Source organism: Ornithodoros turicata, chromosome 10, assembly GCF_037126465.1.
Source record: "Ornithodoros turicata isolate Travis chromosome 10, ASM3712646v1, whole genome shotgun sequence".
Classification (NCBI taxonomy): domain Eukaryota; kingdom Metazoa; phylum Arthropoda; class Arachnida; order Ixodida; family Argasidae; genus Ornithodoros; species Ornithodoros turicata.
Window position 1 is genome coordinate 25,677,919 of NC_088210.1, and position 16,030 is coordinate 25,693,948.

Consider the following 16,030-nt stretch of genomic DNA (forward strand, 5'->3'; position numbering starts at 1 on the left):
CTTTACATAGAGAATAGCTCGTACAACTTCGAGCAGCGTTCACATTATTCCATATCGTTTACTTCATAAGCGTCTCTATTCCCGTCAAATAACGTCTTCACACAATAAATACAAACATGCACAGCTAAAGAAACTTGCGCTTCGTGTAGCTGTTCCACTATAAACTTACAGAGCGACGCGAAAGGAAAATAGTAGGCGGCAAATGTCGATACTGTGGGAAATTGTGGCGATACATCTAGACCCCCAAAGGTCTATACAATTATTGTTCCTTTTTTGTTTGTTTGTTTCCTAGTGAAGTGCCTGTGTCGTTGTGCCGTGTTTGTGTGGCGGTAGGTTCCTCGAGGTCGTGTCGATACTGGTTCCGTAGTGTAGCGTAAGTGGAGAAGTACCGTAGAACAAAAAAAAAAAAAAAAAAAAAAAGAAAGAAAGAAAAAAAGGCAAACACATGTGTGTATATTGACGGAGGCACTTCATTAACGTTTTTAGGCCCGGTTTTACCATGATAAAATCGCCAAAACCAGTGCTAAAAACACTAAGGACGAACAGGACGGACGCGCTGCACTTTCAACAAATGTTTAATAATTCATCACCTTACACTTCAGCGCCACTTCAGCGCCACGTCGTTCCACTCAAGCACACGTTTGAATGCAGTGCGTCCGTCCTGTTCGTTCTTAGTGTTTTTAGCACATGGTTTTAGCGAATTTATCATGTGTGACCAACAGGCCCAAATTGGTACTTTTACTTTCGGTTTCACCAACGCTGGTTAACTTTGAACCGATATCAAGGGTTGCTAAAACTTTGAGATAACGCTTGATTCTTTTTTTTACAAACGTTAGTTGGTGACGTGATGAATGTTTCAGTGACCATAACTTCCTTTTGTGAAGCACAGTTAAGCGTTAAATTCAAGTTAAGCGACCGTTGATCTCGGTTCTTAATCGGCGTTGTTGAAACCGGCCTTCAGTGTACCGGAAAATATTGTTTAAGCTGTCGATTCGCTCTGTAGAACATGTTTGCGGGACCTCCTATACAGATTGTAAAAAAAGACCTGTGCTGGTCCTTCAGGCAAAAGAAAAGTTCGCAATATAAAAAAAGTTCACGACATAGAACTTCGGTTAGCGTTCACGCACCACTGCATCTGAATATGTATCACAGGCAAGGACGCTAATGTCCCGTGAACGTGCACAAAATGTCAGAAGAGTTCCGCTACAGATGCTGTGGACATCCTCGTAGAGTTCCGTTCGGACGTCCACCGGTGCTAAATGCCTTGAAGCTGGAGTCTGTCGCGCTTTCTCATCAGAAAGATTTTGATGAACCAGGACACGCCTACAGCGCAGTTCACAATGCAGATGATATGATACAGACCTCTGTAGGTCCCCTGTTCGTCCCTATAATATCCTGCAAAAAACAACAGGTGTTAGGTGTCTCCGACCGATCAGGTCTGGGTATGTCGTACCACTGACCTCTCTACTACGTGGACTGCGACAACAGGGAACTCCCCAGAGGAAAAGAATGAAGCCAGATTTTCCGAAAGTCTACGTGCTCGTACTTTCGTCTAAAGAATTAGCGTCGCGTAGACACAGCACTGCGCAGTCCACGTAGTGTAGACCAGTATAGACGACGACAACAACAACACAACAAATAAATCGTGATTATGACATGGGGTGATTCACCGCTGGAGAGCAGTGCACGCCAGTATAGACACATACAATACACACCTATGAGAAAAGGTCGGACCATGCTTAACAAGCCACAGATACAGGTGGCGACGCTGAGGTTGATGGATAGCCCTCTCAGTCCGAAGCTCCGGGTCAAAAATATGGGGAGCATGAAGATTCTGCAGCCATGACTGACCCCAATGACGAGCGTAAGCAGCAACAAGGACACGTAGGTCCTCATGTAGCACATGAGTTCGTACGAGGCCCCTTGCAGCGCGTAGGCGACGGCCACGAGCAACTGGATATGAACTGCCCCACGGTCCGTGACCACTCCAGCTACCAGACGAGCAAGCATGTCTCCCACGCAGAAGGTGGTCATGAAGAAGACCGCGTCTTTTGGTTCGATGCCACAGTCCTTGGCGTAGTCGATTATGGTCATCACAAAGACGCCCAAGCCAAATTGGACGAGAAATTGGGATAGCGTTAAATGCCAGAAGGATATGGTCAAAAAGGACTTTGTGACTTTCCACGCCTTCTCATTCTTGTAGTAGCCCTCGTCAAGAGAGTCGTCCTTGCGTAACTGGAATTGCTTTGCGTGTGTCTTTGACCCTTTGGAATGCTCCAGAGGTTGACACAGAGTGTATCCGGTAGGTATCGAAAGCACTGGCACGACAGTTACTCTGCTGTCACCCGCAACTTGAACTTGTTTCGTCGTGGGTAGACGATGTTCCGTCACCAAAAGCGTGCTCGCCATTGGCGGACTGCGACTTGAACCTCTGCTGCCTGCAGGGGTCGGGTCAGACCTTCTGCACTCTACCACTCTTTTGGGAAGAACTTCGCCGCTCTTATTATAAAGCAATTGCTCCGAGTCCTTTCGTGACAATGTGACAGGGGCTATGCTCGTGCGATGGATCACGGGCACCGTGGGAGCCACCTGAAGGCTCGACGTACTTCCGGATGTTGTGATGCCACCCCCTTCACTGAAGAAATAGCGCACCGAGCTCGAAAGGTGCTTCGTCATTCCAATGTTCTCGTCTTCGTCCGAAGAGTCATCACTGTTCTCCTCGGTAAAATGCGTGATCCAGCTCGCGAGCCCCTTATCTGCCACGTTGGCCTTGACGAAGATGCTCTTTCGACGCCGGCTCAGTTCCGAAGGCTTGGTGATTAACCAGCTGGGGGACCGAACTAATATGGCGAATGCCATGGCGTTCATGATACAGGCACCTAGGAGAAGAAACGTCCACTGGAGGCCGTAGTAGCTCATCCAGAATTCGCACAAAGGAGGGAACAATAGCGAGTTGATGCTCGAGATGGCAGACACGATGCCCGCGGCTGTGCCTCGGCGACGGACAAAGTGTTGGTTGATGCAGACTTGAGTCATTAGCACGGCCCCGCACGTTGCTACGCCTGCGTAGGATGGTAACATTTTCATTTTAACCGACATTGATGTATAGAGAGGGTCAGCGCTAAACGATCATAGGGGGAAAGCCTATCTATACTGCGACGTAGTCTTATAAATTGATGCTCCTGAGGAATATCGACAACGAAAGCACGTGGCAGCCGGAACAGAGGTGCAAGAAGTCTCCGCGAAAGTTTTCGTTTTTGTTTTCTTTTTGTTTCTTTACCAGACAAATCACATGCTTCGGGACGCAGCTGTAAGGCCTGCAAAATATTCGCTGGACCAGAAGCCTCAGTTTGAGAGCAGCCAATATTACGAATAGGGTCTGTTCTCTACTGGACGCACAGTCAGTTCGAAATATCGACGTTTCCTAACTTTAGACTCTTTGCTGCACTCTAGAATGCGCTCAGCTGTCCCCGTATATTGGTGCGGGAACGATGGGATGCATAAAACAAATTCAAGTTCACCAGTTATGTTCGCGGTGCATAACTTCACAGTAGACAAGAAACGCCAAAGCAAAGATAAGGCGAAAGCTTCTCTAAGCCAAAGCGACGCGCGCTGTCAATATATAAAAAAAAAGGGTATCAAGGACTCTTGAAGCAGGGAGATATAAACAGAATACGAAGTGTTTCTTTATCTTCTGTGAAGTGTTTTGTCCATTTGTGAGAACAGCATGTCCTTACCGTGAATAACACCGAAAAGCAAGGACACGTAGAACACGTCACTGGCCACGAAGCACAGAGCTACGGACACCGATGAAAGCGCTGATGACGCCAGGATGATGTTGCGAATGGGAAAGAACTGGGACAGGAACCCGAAAGCTGGAGCTGCGAAAAGTAAAAGGTGTAACATGCGGTCAATATGCACACTTTCAATGAGACGTCTACGCACGGCCATCTTGTTCAGAAATGATGGGCTGTCTGTAAGAATGATTCATTCTGTGATCTTTTGTGTTGCAAAAAAAGTAATGATAATCATCATAACCAGATTAGAATAGATTTGAAATAGAAAGAAAAATGGAAACATCTGGAATTTTTCGTGGCACGTGGTGCCATTTCCATTTCCACGAAAAATGGAAATGGAAAATGGACGTCTGAAAGCACTGAATGATTTAAACGGTTAATCCGCGACGTGGACGTACAAAGCCGCGATGTCTGCCTCAGCCAATCGCAGCAGACGACTGCGAACGCAGAAAGCTCGTGACTACTAATGGCTGCCCATGCGTCTGATGACGTGTCGTCTCCGTGGCTATTGGCGCTGAACGGGTGCCTGTGATTGGCGGACCCTTAGCTAGAGCGGGGCTTCACCTCGATTAGCGATCAGGCCTTGTTTAGAACAGACGGCGTTCATTGTTCCCCTGTTGCTGTGCTGTGTTTTGAAGCAGTGACAGATTGCCGCAGGATTAATGACATTCACTGCATACCTGCTCCGTTTCATGCAGAAAGGATGCGCTCGTCCTATCTGAATCGCGCATGCGCGCGAATGCTGGACTTCTCACGAATTTCTTCGAGCTCGTCTTGTGTTGACAATTTTTATTTTCTATTCAAGAAGCTGTAATTTCCTTGTTCCTATGTCACGTTTGCCATACCCCTGACATGTGCTTCCCAACACTTCACGCTCGTAAAGAATGACTGAAAAGGCACTCGGGATTCCAGGCACGATTCCTTGTGCAGGAAAACGAGAACGTGCTAGCAACTACAGAAAGGGGGACGTGCTTTTCTCGATGTCTTCCAAGGTACAGGTATGGAATACAAACTGACAGCGAGGTACGAGTGTTGACGAGAGAGATCCTCAGTGGTTCCGCTCGCATGAACGAAGCTCTCAGTCATTGTGTTTTCGCGACATTTCGCTTCACACGGTGTCTTCTCGACCGACTTACAGCGTTTTTCTTTTGTTGAAGCTGGCAAGCCACCAATGATGATACAGTTTACGGCCACTGGTGCAGAACACGACGGTATCCGTCTATTTACACGAGCGACATTTCCCCAGAAGCAGAAGGTGCGAAAACCGCCATAACTTTCTGCTGTCACGTGAGCGCGAGCGCTCGACGTCGTGTCTTCACGTACACTGCTAACAGTGGGGAATATCCTGCTACACAGCCACAACATATTCCGTAGCAGACGACAGGAAAACACGCTGACGGTGTCGTCTGGTAAGTGTCGTCTGCTAAATGCGCAGTACGCCGCCACTCCCGATATTCCGCACCGTGTGAATGTTCAACATAACACGGGACGGAAGTCGGAACTTCGGCTCTGTAAACAGAATATTCCGTGAGGATGTCGCTCGTGTGAATACACGGTATTGGCAAACATTCCCATAATTTTGAAGGTCTGCGCGTTCTTAACCTTCACTGTTGCTCATGGAGTTACCTTGCGTTTGTGCCGCGACGGAACGTTGTATGAAAACTCTGGGCGGCGTTTAGTGTTAAAGAGCACGCTTCCCGGCCTTTTGGCTAAGATCAAAGCCTATTCAAGTCCTTTAAGTACGCTTTGTGTTTCAGGAGTCAATTGTAGTTTGCAATGTCTGATGGACTTATCGCGATCTCAGCCACCATGGCATCTACTGCTGTATATGCGTGAAAATAATGTTATACACCGAGTGATAGCAGCCAATCGTTGCAGCGATATTACCCTACTTGAACGCGTGCTGTGGTATCACCTCTGATATTGCCTCTATGATATATACACGTGGCAAATTCGGCCTTCTACTAAGCTCCTATCCCATAGCATATCTATGCTGAGATAAGCATATTGCTTAAGCTCCCTTGTTTCCTAGTCGAAGCTCTAAATTTAGATCAGGCCTTAGGCGGCATTGGGAGAAGGACGTTTCTATACTATGGGAAAGAATAACATAGGCACTATAGGGGCCCCGTTGTGCATTGGGCTACATATAATATACGATGGATACACGATATGCAAACGTCCGCTGCCGAGGGCTGTCATTTTACTGCGACATAAATCCCTCTGGCCAGATCATAAGTAACGGCTTGTGCGACCGTTGCTATGGCCTAAAACACAGAAGTAGGTGTGGTGTCCTGCTGCGATCCTCTGGAAGCGCGCTATAGCATGTATGGTCCTTTTCCATTCGCCTTCATTCTTTTGCGTTGCGTCTCGCAACCCTTTACACTGCGACTATGCTGTCACCGCAAGCTCAGAGCAAATCAGGCAAGTACATCAAGAGGCGGATATAGCCAAGCTTGTGTACACACCACATAACTTTCAATGAAAACGTCGGCAGTGCATGGGCATCAGATGAGAATTAAAGGGAATTAATGAGAATTAACTTGTTGGCCGTGACACCTTTCGTACAGATTAATCTGATAGGTCCGTATCTTCACCACATATATATTACGCTCCTAGCCAACCGAATGGCAATGTTCTCGCCCATGATTTGTTGATAACGAGAGGCGGAGTCTATTATGTAGCCATTATGTACGGCTACAAAATGGGCTCCGCCTCCCGTTTTCAACAAATCAGGGCCGAGAACGTTGCCATTCGGGATGATGGTTGGCTAGGAGCGTGCTATGTGGTGAGGTTCCTTTTTAACTCAGACGCTCCTCAGACGCTCAGACGTTTCCTCAGACGCTTTCAGACATATGTCGGCACAGTTCCCCTAGAAGTCGGCCCAGGACGCACATTTCCCCAGGGCGTGAGTCGTGACGTTGCCCACATACGTGAGGCCGACAACGGCAAGCCCTTTCACCACCACCACCACCACCACCACCACCACCACCACCCTTTTTAAGAGTGTAGAGCAGAACGTTATGTGTACCTCCGCGTTGGCGTCCGATTGGGTGCTAGAATTCTCCAAATGACGTAACAATGGATAGAGGTATCTGGATGGCGGTACGTCTACTCACCCGTATCCGAAAAAAAAAGTGCGTTTTTGTATTAACACTGCACATATTATGAACGTGTAGTATTGAACAATAAATTGTAAACAGAACTGCGAAGTGTAGAAGTGCAATATTACATCTATTACACCCGTAACTAAATACCTGCAGATAGGAGTTGTGCGACTTTTGTGCTACGACAAATTTGAAAGACACCGCCGTGTATATGCTAAAGCACGATTGAATATTCTTTAGCACAAGACACCGTGGGTTTTATCATGCGTTCCGGAGAACAGTCGCTTTGCATACCTTTTTATTGTACGTCTGACTCCACCGCCTTTAAAGAAAAAAAAAAAGCTGTGTACAAGCCTTGATAAGATCCAGGCCGAACCAGTCTTCTGAAGTGGAGCTCTATGCGCTCTACCGATTAGATCAACTAGAGGGTTCTGCAACAGCTGAGTTAAGCTCTTGATAAGTGCGCCGGTTTCAGCTACTGACATACTCCTTTGCGTTCCCACCCTTCTATAAGCTTTCTATCTTTCTATAATTGTCGCAGATAGTGCGTCATTTGCTGGCTTGCGCCAACCAGAATACGGGGCCTCCGTGCTACAAGAGTTTGTGCAGCAAAATCGGAAAGAGCAAGAACCACGTGACATCCTAATGTGTCACTTCCATAAAACATTATTTTCTTGAACATACTCAGATTGGCTTCAGTAGCACAGTGGCAAACCCATGTCCACGGCTTCGGTTCCCGTCCGAGTGCGCGACTACGCCGGAGCGCGCGTTCCAGATAGCTTGGTGGCGGTATCGTAGAAGCTGTGAATGTACGTCATCCTTTCATGGAATCTTAATAGTGTCTGTCTCTACGACTAACCCAAGTTAAAAAGGCCTAAAATTAATCAACGGTGTGACCACTGACGATATGACTGTTTGGCTGGTTCACTATGTTGACACTCTGGCTGTTCCACAAAGAGCTCACTTGGTCCGTGTGACTCATGAACGCCACAGCTGTGATATCAGGAGAAAAACAATGACAACCATACATTTGAACGAGGGCTGTGGCGTCTAATTCCCGACTATAATCCAATAGCGTAGCACTTACAGGGTAGGATAATCCTTTGGGCGTCATCGATAACACCCGTTTATATTACACTTGTCTTTGACCGTCACCCTGACATTGATCCGATTCGTCCCTTTCTCCGTTCGTTTTCTTTTCTTTCCTACGGCGAATGTTGTTTTCACCCCGGCCTTTCTAATCATTATCACGTCGGAAAGAACGCCCCCGTGATCTGCTGGTCTGTGGAGGGGTCCTTTGGGGGAAGAAGCCTTCTATTCCGACGTTCGGTGGCATTGGATTAAGACGTACATACGTTAGGGTGGCGTTTATCGAGCATCAGTAGTCGATAGTCGATGCTATAAAAAGACACAGTACAGAGAAAATGAATATTGATTGCAGCATAAGACGTGTCTTTCGAGATACAATAACGGTGTATACATATAGGCCACTTGTCTTTATGGGAAGGGTGCCAAAGGGTGTATCGCACACACTTCGAGGCGGAAGTTTTGCAGCGTCTCGTGATCTGCCGACCCCGAGAAAAATTATTTTTCGGGTGGAAAGTGTCCCTCACTGAAAATGTCGTGAGGGAACCAACATCAAACTAGGTACAGTGACGTTGCGTTTTACAGCTCCTGCCCTTATGGTATACGCGCTTTAGCAGGTCATTGCGCAATTGATTTACGTTGCTGCTTTACTGCCTTGCGCTCCGTGGCGCTTCTTCAAGTATACAAAAGCCTCGGACCCATTCCAACTTTGCTGCAGCTGAAAAAGCCGAGGCTATCCTTTATTGCTCTCATTACCTCGCTATGGCATGCAACCCACTAACATACTTTTGGAATAACCATGAACTTGTTTCGGGAAGCTGCGTATCTTACAGTATGTTTTCTTTTTTCTTTTTCTTTTTTCTTTTGAATTTGTGGTACACACTGAACGGTGTTGGCGTTTCTTCAGTACAGTCTCGACGGCGTCCCGTTACCCGAAACCCTTCAGTTGATCAAGATTTTCGTAGCGAACTTGGCCGAAGGCTTTGGGTAATTGCTACGAGCGGCATGCCGGCCCCGCTTAACTTTTATGCGTCGCTACCTTGGTGTAACTGCGCATCTGAGCAGCCGGAAGAAATGAGAGAGAAACGCGGAGGGCGACAGCAAAAGTTAGGTTTGCTAAATTCTTCTTGTCCCCATGCCCTCTCAAAGAGCACGAAATAAGGGTGACGAAAAATAGGAGACAGAACAAGGAAAAACATGACGAAGAATAACTTGGCATAATTGCTATTGATTGCCACATCTTTCCCTTATCGACCTATCGAGGCCTTTAATCTTCTATGCATCCACCACCCTTTCTAAAATCATCTATGCTATGACCCTCCAAATGAGTTGATGACTCCCCTAAACAGACATACGGAGAAACCCACCTGCAAGATTAAGCAGCATATTATTGAGCACCAAGGGCCAGGAAGCCACTTCCCGACTAGTCGAGAACTCCGCCAGCATTCCGATGAACAGCACTCCGACCACCTTGCTGGACGCGTGCATGAACACGTTAACCCCAGCGCACGCCAGGGCGACAACCCAGCTGTTCTTCGAGTCTGGACCATTCTTGTAGTTCCGACGTCGTCTCGTAGACTTTCTCCTGACACTACGTTGCGACGTCTCTTCGTGGTCCTCGAGTTCCGGCGGTAGGTCTATCCTGGCACGTCTGCCCCTTCCAGTAGACATGGCGCGAAGAGATGTACGACTTCCGAGCCCAACCTGTGTTTTCCCCACCGCACAACAAGCCGGGGGTTGCGTTGTAGCCTGGCCGTGTTCATGGAAGGTATCTGATGGAGGAAGTGAGATTGGGAGAGCTTTGTAGGGGAGGTTCTCTCGCTCATAACGCTATCTCCTTGCCTTCTCGCGTCAAAGTGAGGGAGAGTCAAAGCTACCGTGAGGCGTGCAGTGATGCGTACGTGCTTCGGCAAGGTGACTGTATACAAAGCTCCTTTTGCTGGGAATGTGACGGTGTCTCCGCCGGCGAAGAAACAGTCATATGATGTGCGATGGGACAATGTTACGATGCGGGTAGACTTCTACACCTAAGAGCTTTGCAGTGTTTTAAGGAGACGAGCGGGATGGCACCCGCACAAGTTTCATCGATGAAAGGGGTTTTCAGCAACTGTTATCAGCGTTGTTTGCGAGTGCTGTTTGCCTACCTAGGCGAAATGCACAGTGACTCTTATATGCAACCGGAAATCCACGAGAAGAGTGCAATTATCTGTGAACGAGGGTATCCGTGACGCTCCCTTTGGAGACACACAAAGAGCGAAAAAAAAAGTGAAAGTCAATGAAAGCATCGATACAAGTAACCCTGGCTTTTCCGACACGTTCGTGCCAAAATTCCAGCGACGTCGGAAGCACAATAGACCTCTCCCTGTTTGTAAACAAATGACGTCATATAGTGTTCGACAGCGCCACCAATTTGGTAGAGTTGAACTACGCTCGAAGCTATAGGGGCGAAAAAGGTCGCGCCCGAAAGCCACGATCTTGAGGGGATTACGACGGTCCCTGAAATAGACGCGACCTTCGGGCCTACTTCTCCTTCAATAAGAGGCAGCGAACAAGTACCCATTCGTGGAACCCAGCCCTCCCCTTTCGATTTGTTTCGGTTTCAGTCTGTGTACCAACGTCATGATGACGTTTCTCGGGTAGACGTCCATTGGAGAACCTCTCCTTTCGCACTGTATAGTCAAATGTTTCCAGTAGATTCATGCGGCCACTAAGTTCTAGAACTCAGAGGCCACACTGAGTAAGATTGATTGATTGATTGATTATGTGTTTAATGGCACAAAGGCCACTGAGTAAGAGTGGCAGAACTTATCCGCCTTGTCGCTTTGTACTTTCGCTTACTCGTGCGGCAGTAATTTCACTCTTTCCTTACATATACTTTCGCTTTACTTGTTCACATTTTCTTCGTTTTTAATGCATTAGCATTAGGAGGCTCATGTCAAAGGAAAAGCGGCGGTGTCTGTGTGCGGACGTCTCGAGAAACGAGAAGGAAAGACGAGGAAGAAGGTAATATCGCCACAAGCAGCACAGCATCTTCGTCCAATAATGTTCCAATATTGGGTCGACATTGCCAATATTGGGCCAAGATATTGTGCTGCTTGGGATAGGAGGAGCTTGAACGAAAACAACGAAGACAGCGGGAAACGACACGCGAATGATGCGAGGTTATCAAAGGCTTCTGCTACATCACTGGAGCCAAAAGTTCTGGAAACCGAAAGGCCGGAGATGCCATCTACGCTAAGGATGGCACCAGCTTTACACCTCGAGAGATTCGCAATAAGTATCAAAAAAAAATAAAAAGAAAAGAGAAACTGAAAGAAGGAACAAGAAAAGAAAAAGAAGAAGCGAAAGAGAAAGGAGCATGATCCCAGATATCTTTGCGCCAGAAAATTCCAAATCAAACTCAAACTCAAAAAAGAAAGGAGGAAGCAGAACATATACAATAAAAAAAAAAACCAAGCAAAACAGAAAGGAGGAAGCACAAGAACGAACAACAACTAAATCATGAACAAGAACGAACCAAAGGCTTATGCTAATGCATTTCCAAAGGGTCCACCAATGAATCCTCCTACCTTTTTCTTTCTTTTTCTTACGTTTCTTTCACATTTTCCTTCTTGATTTCTCCTGCAACCCGAAGCTGTCGCTATAAGCACTGAGCCTTGAATGTCATTGAGCGGGTGCGTCTACTTTTGTGGTACTATCATCTCCATATTCTTCGTCACCCATCCATCAATGAACCTTTATTCCACAAAATTTTGGGTGCCCCAGAGGGATAATCTTCCGTGGATTTGTTTACTTCAATTCCTCCGCAATTTGTACTACGATGTGATAAACGCGAGGACCGGATAGGAAGGCACTTACTCCAGACCAACTGAGCGCAATTGACGGACTCTTGTTGTTACAAGATATCGCGCGTGGGAGGAGTGTTGCGGAGGGCTTCCCTGGGTGTTCCCTCCATTACCGCTTTTGCTGTGTGAGCTCTTATCGGTCGATAAAATTATATTTATACATCATAAAATAACCGGCACATGTGGGAAACGCAGATAAGGCTAAGGCGTCAACGAAAGCAAACAGAATCAGGAGACCAATATCCGATCAATTCTACACATGCTTGTTCTTTTCCTCTTGTACTTCCCAGGCGCTATTCGTATAACCTCCGTGAGACACGTGAGACAGGGCCTAAGATCCTATAGGGAATAGCCGTTATCAACCAATCGATTAAATAGTTTATTGTTGGTCAAATAATATGCATACAGTTGAGGTCCTATAGTTAAGAACTAGTTACTGCAACCCATTCGGTATATGTGCTGGCCTGCTTGGCGCAAGATCACGGGTTAGATTTTTTTTTTTTTACATTCCGTGTTAGCGAAGCAACTGTGGCTATGAGCGGCGTACAGACGTGGACAGGTGGAGAGAGGACAGCAGGAAGGAGTGGGGGACAGGGAGTTTTAGTATGGGCAGTTTGCGTCCTATAGGCCGACCTCAGGGGGAACTGTGCCGACATTTTCATGGAAAGTCTTCGGAATACCCGAAGCTCAGACGGCACAGTCGGTGGTAGGATTCGAACCCACCACCTCCCAAGTCTTCAGCACGACCTTGGACGGGTTCGATCCCTGCCGAGGACGGTAGCAGCGTGGAGGAGGTTAACGTTGCTTCCGGCGCACGTTAATGAACAGCAGGCGGTCGATATTGTCCGCGCAGTCCTATTCGTGGGCACGTGCAGCATGTCGCCACGCAATTTGCTGACTCACCTTACGTGCAAATCTACCTCTAATTACTATTCTTTATTACAACAACCAGGAATAGCTCCTTCAACATGCGTCCTTCCTCAGAATGCGGTCAGTGATCCCCTATGGCTTTGATCTTTGATCCCGTCAACACAAGCCACAACTCCAAAATCCTTACTGGTCAGAAGGACTGAAATATATACGACCGCAAATAAAAGTAGGCATGCAGGTGCGCTCTTTCGGGTTAATTTCAATTTTGTTTAACTTTTAATAGAAATAAGCGGATGGAGAATAATGGAGATATTGGCCCAGAATAACTCCACACACAAAAAAGGGGGTCTTGCCAAGGAGAGGAACAATCTGGACATAATGTGTGACGATCATGTGCTTTGTTTCGTCCTCAACAACCAATTACGGTTTCCTCGTGTACTGAAACGCATCTGTTCAGCTACATCGGAGGGTCAAATGGTGTCTGTAATCCATCTTCAATGGCAAGGACCAGTAACTCGTCTGGCATATCGCGACACATAAAGTAAGACCAACAACGACAATGCTGAGACCATGCGCTATGCAAACTAGTATTTGCGTTTCCTGTCGTTTTCCTGTCTGTTCGAAGCAGACGACGACAGTCTGAATAATAGCATAGCAAACAGCGGAAACATCTGTATGCTTTAGTATATGTGGAGTGTTATCTTTCCGGCTGCGGACGCTTTATCGCGTCGAACGGTTTCAGGAGCGCTTAGAGGGTGTGGAATAGACGACGATGTAACGTCACATGCTGCTGTTGACCAGTTCCCTTCCAATGGCGTTGTTTCTGTTTGCGAGGAAATGATATTTCTTTTCTGGACGCAATGACCGATCATATCAATGTCGAGGCAATGTCAGGAAATACCTAGCTTTCACAATAAGCTTAAAGAATAACTGTTCGAAACGGAGTGGGGGCGTCGTGACAAGCCATGTAACACGCACCCTGAGAGAAAAAAAAAAAGAAAAAACGGTGGTAATGGGGAGGAGTAATATTTTTTACTCCCCCGCGAACAGGTTACTCCGTCTTACTTCCTGCATTTGCCAAGTAGCTTCCTCATTACAGATATAGTTAAGCATTATAGTTACAAATATAGTATAGTTAGCAAACTGGCCGCATCATGAAATGTGGCAGCACCGCGAAGCAACTATGTCTATTTGTGGTGTACATAGCTGGGACAGATGGAGATGGACGGCAGGAAGAAGTGGTATAGGAAAGAGAGGGATTAGTACGCGTCCTGGTCCGACTTCAAGGGGAGCTGTGCCGAAAAACCGAGCGAAAACCTGAGACAGCGCGCACCCGGTGGTGAATTTCGAACTCACCATCTCCCAGTCTGTATTACGACTTTGGAGGTGTATCGGGCTGGCCACGCCGCCGCTCTTGTCAGAGAAAGTCGATGCAGGAGTCGAAGTCGATAGGGAGCGTGCATGAGGCTGTACGCTCTAAAGAGGGGGGGGGGAGTAAATTTTAATCCTTAGGGTGACTAGTAGCATTGCTTTTAAATTGATTAAAATGGGGAGTAATTGTAATCTGGAGGTCCAGCAACTGTAGTTACTCCTTAGTTCACTCCCCCCCCCCCGCTTAATGTGTATGACACGAGCTTGCTTTGTCATCTGTGGTGTCTCAGGCTACGAATGTTAAGGAGATGATAATTTTGTGTTTGACTGCGCAAAGGCTACGCATTTAGCAAACTTGGCAAACTACTACGCCTACTTAGCAAAGGCTACGCGCAAAGGCTGCGCAATAATAATTAGCCACCCGCGATATAATACGCGACTGAAAACCACATAGGTATACGGATGGCTTCATGTTGCGCGTATACATGTCTCTGTCGCACGATAAGGATTGTCCACTCGTATTCCTCGTACTTCACTTCTAGCTATCAGTGTGTACCCGTGTAAGTTTATCTTTACACGGCAGACGACAGGTGTACATAACGCCAATTGCGCTTTAAGTAAGCACAATGTGTAAGGTTGCGCATTGATATCCAGGTGATATATTCCAAATAATCTGAACTCTCCGACTATATACAATGCAGTTTAAGAACAAACAGAAGTGGCATACGTATAACCTTGTATTTAAATGGCGTATTTGACGTACTTTCCTAAATTTCCCATACCTTAAATGCATATGGTAGACTGAGGGAATGTCGCAATTAGTGACTTCGTGAACTTTTTCGAACCTGCTGGTTCGCACTGTTCGACGAATAGCTGAAGCTCACCAGAAGAACTGTGTATTGTGAAGTATACTGTGCACGTTGATTTCATTCCTACACCACATGTTTTTATTGACATCGAACTCGCATAGAGCCATCGAACGCATGAAACACATAACTATGCTTAACAGAACCAAGCCAAGTGACCTCATGCCTTTACTCCTACACTTTTACGAGCATTTTTGCTATACGTATAGAAACACGTCGGCATTCTTGCTTGATATGGTTTAAGTATCTGTATAAGTATCTCAAAATGAAATCTCTAAGCTTTAGGCATAGACAGGTATGTTTTGTTTTCTGTTGAAGGATACATATTTGAAGAAGCTAGGCCACTATGTCTGCCGCTGTGTGTAATGAGGTTACCCCCCTTGTTGTCTAAAATGGCTCTATCTTATCCGGAGGCTGGGGCCTCCGGTACTTGATGTACGAGTACCGCTTCGCGTCTGTACACGTTCACCCCCGTTCACCCCCGCGTTCACCCCCGTCATTCGTCCCTGCTTTTTCTCCGGTTTCCGCGGAGCTGTCTCTCTCAACCATCAGAGGCTCACCAGCACGCTTCGTAGGCAAAAGTGGGTTCACACGGGCCAACTTTCTTCACGAACTATGACCAACTTTGGAGTTGGTCCGAGTCGGCCGACACCACCAGCCACGACCAACTCGAGTTGCTCCGAATCAGTCGCCGGCCGAAAACCTGGGAGAGTTGGTGGTGTTCTAGCCAATCAACGTGAGGAGCATTGCCACGTGACCCCAGAGGGCGTGAAGCGATTTTGTTCCTGCCGTACTACCTGGCATGGGTTCCAATCCTACAGGGGTACCGGAGAATTATTTTTCTTTCTTTTTTACTAACGCCACATAAACATGTCAATATGCATTTTTTGGAGATATTGGTGATCTTCTGGCGAAATAAAATGACAGGTTTGAATAATGCCAGTCGAAAAAAAAAAAAAAAAGCAGGCACCAGCAGTTGAACTTGAACCCGTACACTCATGTACTCATACCCATCACCCATACATGTGTCACGTGGCTTTCTCCCATATCTCTTAGGGTCAGTTGACAAAACCGGCGAAAGGGCACTGAAT

At 46.8% G+C, this 16,030-nt stretch overlaps 2 protein-coding genes across 4 annotated transcripts in view; one reads left to right on the top strand and one right to left on the bottom strand.

Annotated features, from left to right (window-relative positions):
- LOC135371251 (uncharacterized) overlaps positions 1 to 16,030 on the top strand; it is a 139,561-nt gene that overhangs the window by 40,020 nt on the left and 83,511 nt on the right. The window lies entirely within an intron of this gene.
- Positions 833 to 9,771, bottom strand: LOC135371245 (uncharacterized). The gene is made up of 4 exons (XM_064605318.1): positions 9,355 to 9,771; positions 3,738 to 3,881; positions 1,716 to 3,062; positions 833 to 1,395 (listed from the first exon to the last, which is right to left on the bottom strand). The coding sequence occupies exons 1-4, from the start codon at positions 9,656 to 9,658 to the stop codon at positions 1,256 to 1,258; spliced, it is 1,935 nt and encodes a 644-aa protein (XP_064461388.1). The 5' UTR covers positions 9,659 to 9,771; the 3' UTR covers positions 833 to 1,255.

Excerpts from the sequence above, each read along its gene's own strand:
- LOC135371245 (XM_064605318.1), bottom strand. The coding sequence starts at position 9,658 with ATGTCTACTGGAAGGGGCAGACGTGCCAGGATAGACCTACCGCCGGAA. Across the intron at positions 3,063-3,737 it reads GCTTTTCGGTGTTATTCACG|GCGTAGCAACGTGCGGGGCC; the intron begins GTAAGGACATGC and ends CATCCTACGCAG. Across the intron at positions 1,396-1,715 it reads GGTCCGACCTTTTCTCATAG|GATATTATAGGGACGAACAG; the intron begins GTGTGTATTGTA and ends TGTTTTTTGCAG.